General features: G+C 41.0%; 1 protein-coding gene across 1 annotated transcript in view; it reads right to left on the bottom strand.

Annotated features, from left to right (window-relative positions):
• Nucleotides 1-3115: 3115 nt before the first annotated feature.
• Nucleotides 3116-6117, bottom strand: part of LOC126354716 (arylsulfatase B-like) — a 100283-nt gene continuing 97281 nt past the window's right edge. Inside the window, exon 9 of the mRNA XM_050004566.1 lies at nucleotides 3116-3773. Within this exon, the coding sequence (XP_049860523.1) occupies nucleotides 3307-3773 (467 nt within the window). The 3' untranslated portion in view covers nucleotides 3116-3306. The remainder of the gene's footprint in view (nucleotides 3774-6117) is intronic.

Raw genomic sequence — 6117 nt, 5'->3', positions numbered from 1 at the left:
TTGCTTCATCATTCTACAAATGAAGGTTATAAGAAATAATTGTAATGCCATTTGTCTCACTGACTCAAAAAGTTCGCGGTTTAATAAAATATGTAAGAAAATACATATCATTCTTTTGTCGTTTAAAAAATAAAAGTGGCCTTGGGAAATGCTTTTCATTAAAAAAATTGTTTAGTAAACACAGGCGTGGTCCCTTCAGAGTTGTTAATTTTATTGTGATGAACGGTTTGAGCAATGTTCTCCACTCCAGCACTGAAGGGTCTGCTCCACGCCAGCGACATCTACTATAACAAAGGAATGTAGATATGATGATGATGATCTCTGTCGTAGCTCTAAACCTGTCAACAAAATAGAAAGTAACAAAAAATGTTCCAGAATATCCCAAAATTTAGCTACAAGGTAATACTGATGATGGTGAGAGGAAATAGCAGCTAATATCTAACTGCACACTGGGGTAATGATTTCAGCAACTTTGGAAAACAATGGTCTAGTAGAAAAACGTATAAGACAGTGGACGACTTTATAAGTGAAATATGTTGTAACTGATAATAATTATACATTTGATGCCAAATAACTTTCCTTTATCCTACTGTAATAGTTTTCGTGCGTTGATGATGGTCGTTTGACAGAAACTGGGCGTCGATAAACAAATACGGATGGCTGCAGCTTTTGCTGGTTTCCTGGCGCCGCTCTCTAAAGAGTTTATTAGTATTGAAAGGAAGTTTTAATGGTTCTAAATGGTGACATATGGTTCCAGACGACCTAAACGCTAACATATGATCTCCGACAACGAGGAACAGCCTTATCAGTCAGTAGTTGTAGAGCCATCAGTCTGGATGACTGATCTGATATTTTAAAACCCACAATGACCTTGCTACAGTCCAATACTACCAAAAAAGGAAGAAAAAAGACCCACCAAGAAGGTATTATTCGAATAGAGCTCAAAACCGGTAGATATGATGTACACGTAGAGATAAACAAATTACTACAGTTTCACAAAAATTGGTTAATGTATCAAGATAAAGAGCTTCACAAATTGAGCATGTCTGGCCCTAATGCAAGCAATTCGGCTTACCTTGCGCCAATTGATGCCGGTATTCAATGTCCTTCCGAGAGATATCCGATCTTCGTGAAACTATAATCATTTGTTTGTCTGCACATGCTAAACACATCAACCCATGTCCGTCTCATTCGGATGAATCATTAGCAGTAGGTCTTTCCTTTTTTCTTGTGTTGCAAGTGGCTGCGGCTGTTATACATACCGAGCTCATGCAGCTGTACTGTATGTTGTAATCGGAGGAACAATATTAATTTCTACAGGTCGGTGCGTGGAATAATAGATTCCTTAATTGTGTAGGTAAATTAGAGAACTTGGAAAAAGCGAAATGGGTAAGATGATGTCATATTTGGTGGGAATTTGTGTAATGCGGTTGCAACAAGACAGGTCTTCTAGTCTGAAGAGTACAGAGTTATCGAGACAAAGTCAAATAGTGTTAATGCAGGAGAACAATGAATAAGGAAAACTCCTCGGAAGAGCATGGTGAATGACGAAGACTATTCACTGAATGAGCTGCGTGTATTGCTCTCAGGTGCCCAGTTGGATGCAATCTTTGACAAAACATAGTCGAAGAGCTTACCTTGCCACCAGTTTCTAATGACTAATACTACAGAATAAGCGTCTTTGCTACACCGCGTCTACTACATCGCTGTCGAAGTACTGTGCTTCGTCGAACAGTAGCAGCCGGCGGGACGTCTGAGGGACACGAAGACAGCATAGTGAAAGTATTATCTTCGTCAAGAGAGGCACGCAGCCAACTTCCAGTTTAGTAGCACGAGTTTATATGCCAAATAGCTCTGCAGATAACGATGAGATTGGAGAAGGTATAATAATATAAAATAATTTATTCAGATCGTTAGTTGTATTTGGGAATTGTAATGCGTTAGTAGGCACAATAAGATAGGAAAAAATGGAAGGACATGGACTAAGGAAAAGGAATGAAAGGAGAAACACTTGATCTGAGAATCACGAGAGAAGGTCGTGTACGTGGCAGAGGTCTGGAGACATCTGATTATTATATGTAGGTAAGATTTTAAACTGTAAAGCACTTAGAGGGGCACGTGTGGGGTCTGATTTTTAATTTATTTATTATGATCTGCCAACTGGAACTGGAAAACGAGACAAAGGGAGGTAATTAAGGATGTGGAATCTGTAAAATCTAAAAGAAACAGACGTTTTAGAGAGTTTGAAACGGACCATTAGGCAACATTTGACTGAAACAGAGTAATGGATGCACTGTTTTTCATTCCTAGCCATATTCAGTTGTCTCAGTTCACATATAAGTTGGTTGTTAATTTTGGACAAATACATTATTATTCTGACTGAAAATATGCTACATAATAATGAATATTTCTTCAAAACAATACAAATCCGTAAAAAAGACATAACGTTAATGTAGGCTCTATTTCACCATTGTAAGTGTTCTGTGTATGAGACTGCTTCCATATATTTTTATAGATGTTTCCGGGACATTCCATTTTTATCAATTTGACGAACGCTTCTAGATGATTTTAATTTATCAGTAACGTCAACGACGTGGAGAATCTTTAGTGCAGCTCAAATTAATGACGTAGACAAAATTTATATCACCTGGTCATGCCCCTAACTTGGCGTAAAAGCGGTCATGAGTTTAATAAAACTTTCTACAGTCAGTGCGGTGTCGTTTCCTTTGAAGTGATGTGGACAATGGTTACTGTTGCTCTCAATGCAAAATACTACACATAGATGAAGTTTGAGGCCACTGTTCCAAGTTGTTTTCATCAGGGTGGAATGGTATTGATTAAGGCGTTTTACAACAGCAGCGTAAACGTTAACCTTTATAGAAACATAACAACGCAGACACATACACCGAAATGTTTCATATCAGATGCGAACGGCTGTAAAGCCTTCTCTCTCATGAAGTTAAATTTGAATTTGCACAAGTAGTAGGCATTTGTTCACAAATTGTGCAGATATCTCCTCAAGTATAATACTTGTACTTACCTTGTGGTCTGTATATGATTAGTGAATAAACAAAATAAAAGAAAAAGTAAGGGAGACAGTGAAAAGTCGTGAAAATTATTCATCAGACAGTGATTTATTATTTATTTCGTAGATAGCTTGAATGGATATTCCAAAAGCAGCCGCAATATTAGGCAGGTATTACAACTTTAACACGAATTTGCAGAACCGATGTATCGGTACGGAAAATGACGGACAGCGTAACAAGGCACACGACGCAACAACGTTCTCCTTGGTGGTACCCTAGTCTAAGTGACAACGTTGCAGGCGATGTAGGTGGGATCTGCGATGCAGTCGGTCCAGGGCACCCACGTGTTGTTCCAGCGGGATGGGCGTACCAGCTCCGGCTCCACAGGGTTGTCCTGGACAGGCAGCATGGGGTCCGAGAGCGCCTCCAGTCGCTCCAGCAGCGTGTCCAGTACGTCACTGGAGTTGTCAGAGGTAGCGCCCTCGCAGGGGTCCAGCACCACGTTGAAGACGCACACACCGTCCTCTGTCTGAGGGACGCACGCTGGCTCTTCCGGCCTGTTGGGACAGGACACAGTGGCCTCCGCTCGCAACCGCAGCATGTCTTCAGACGTGGAGGTCGCCTCCAGTACGGAGACCACGGCTCGTCCTGCCAGGCTGTTCGCCACCTGTTGTGGGTCGTACTGTGGCGTGTAGCGCGGATCCTCTGCTCCGCTCGCTCCGTAGTAGCCGTTGCTGGTTGCTGGTCCTGCGGTATGGAAAAAACCAGCAATACACGCTTGTATATTACCCGCCTTACTGCAGCACAGTTTAAGCCTATGTTCAACTGTTGTTGTTGTCGTTGTCTTCAGTCCTGAGACTGGTTTGATGCAGCTCTCCATGCTACTCTATCCTGTGCAAACTTCTTCATCTCCCAGTACTTACTGCAACCTACATCCTTCTGAATCTGCTTAGTGTATTCATCTCTTCGTCTCCCTCTACGATTTTTACCCTCCACGCTGCCCTCCAATGCTAAATTTGTGGTCCATTGATGCCTCAGAACATGTCCTACCAACCGGCCCCTTCTTCTTGTCAAGTTGTGTCACAAACTCCTCTTCACCACAATTCTGTTCAATACCTCATCATTAGTTATGTGATCTACCCATCTAATCTTCAGCATTCTTCTGTAGCACCACATTTCGAAAGCTTCTATTCTCTTCTTGTCCAAACTATTTATCGTCCATGTTTCACTTCCATACATGGCTATACTCCATACAAATACTGCCAGAAACGACTTCCTGACACTTAAATCTATACTCGGTGTTAAAAAATTTCTCTTCCTCAGAAACAATTTCCTTGCCATTGCCAGTCTACATTTTATATCCTCTCTACTTCGAACATCATCAGTTATTTTGCACCCCAAATAGCAAAACACCTTTATTACTTTAAGTGTCTCATTTCCTAATCTAATTCCCTCAGAATCATCCGACTTAATTCGACTACATTCCATTATCCTCGTTTTGCTTTTGTTGATGTTGAGCTTATATCCTCCTTTCAAGACACTTTCCATCCCGTTCAACTGCTCTTCCAAATCCCTGGCAGTCTCTGACAGAATTACAATGTCATCGGCAAACCTCAACGTTTTTATTCCTTCTCCATGGACTTTAGTACCTACTCCGAATTTTTCTTTTGTTTCCTTTACTGCTTGCTCAATATACAGATTGAATAACATCCAGGACAGGCTGCAACCCTGTCTCACTCCCTTCCAAACCGCTGCTTCCCTTTCATGCCCCTCGGCTCTTATAACTGCCATCTGGTTTCTGTAGAGATTGTAAATAGCCTTTCGCTCCCTGTATTTTACCCCAGCCACCTTTAAAATATGAAAGAGAGTATTCCAGTCAACATGGTCAAAAGCTTTCTTTAAGTTCACAAATGCTAGAAATGTAGGTTTGCCTTTCCTTAATCTATTTTCTAAGATAAGTCGTAGGGTCAGTATTGCCTCACGTGTTCCAGCATTTCTACGGAATCCAAACTAATCTTCGCCGAGGTTGGCTTCTACCAGTTTTTCCCTTCGTCTGTAAAGAATTCGCGTTAGTATTTTGCAGCTGTGACTTATTAACTGATAGTTCGGTAATTTTCACATCTGTCAACACCTGCTTTCTTTGGGATTGGAATTATTATTATTATTATTATTATTATTATTAAGTTGAACTATGCTATATTAATGTGAATATAGCGACCAAGAGTGAGCACAACCTGAAATGTCTCTACCATCCCAGAGCAAAAAATAAAGATCTGTCCAGAAAAATGGAATCACCCTTTTAGAATAAAATGTGCCGACTCGAAAGATTCATTCCCACCCTGCTGCCGCGTCGGACAATGGTGCTGGAGCACGTTACCTGTCTCTCCCACAGAAACGTGCCTATATCAGTCGATGTGACTCGCAAGGGCGGCGGCTTATCTCGAGCGCTGAGATCCGCACGATTATGTGCTGAGAATGTAAATCACTCATTCCGAGAACAGCGCTATGAGACATTTGCATGAAAAACGACAGGTCTTACCGTGAGAGATATTTGACTATCTAACAGAGGAGTTTTGATAACGTGAAGAAACAAAAATCGATATAAATGGACCAAATACCCAGATTGCAGTGCTGTGAATAATTGCCATATTTCCTTTTGCATAAAATAATTTTGCTATCTGAACAACAAACTACAAAACTACAGTGTGAAGAAGTACAAATAGAGTTACATGATGGTCGTTTCAACAACATCCAGCCCTCGACTTTCTGAAGCAACTTGCACGCCTATGTTTCAGTATGTGTGGCAAAAGGAAGGCAATGACTATGACATTCCAATATAGTGTTTGAAATTGTGATTAGTGTGGCGTTTGGTACCGAAATACTGCAACGCATAAGCGGTGCTCAATGTGAAAAAAATGGCTTTTAAGAAAAACGCATTTTGTTGTTTCCGACATTGCTTCGACCAGTTCATCGCAATCGCACAGCTGCACCTTTAGCTCTGAATAGCCATGCAGCGCAATGATTTCGGTGTAAAGAGTCTCTCGTTCAGATAACGTAATTATTTTAAGCAGAGGGAACTATGAGACTAAGT

This window comes from Schistocerca gregaria, chromosome 3, assembly GCF_023897955.1.
Source record: "Schistocerca gregaria isolate iqSchGreg1 chromosome 3, iqSchGreg1.2, whole genome shotgun sequence".
Taxonomy (NCBI): domain Eukaryota; kingdom Metazoa; phylum Arthropoda; class Insecta; order Orthoptera; family Acrididae; genus Schistocerca; species Schistocerca gregaria.
Note: the sequence above shows the minus strand (reverse complement) of the source record. Positions and strands in the feature narration are given on the sequence as shown.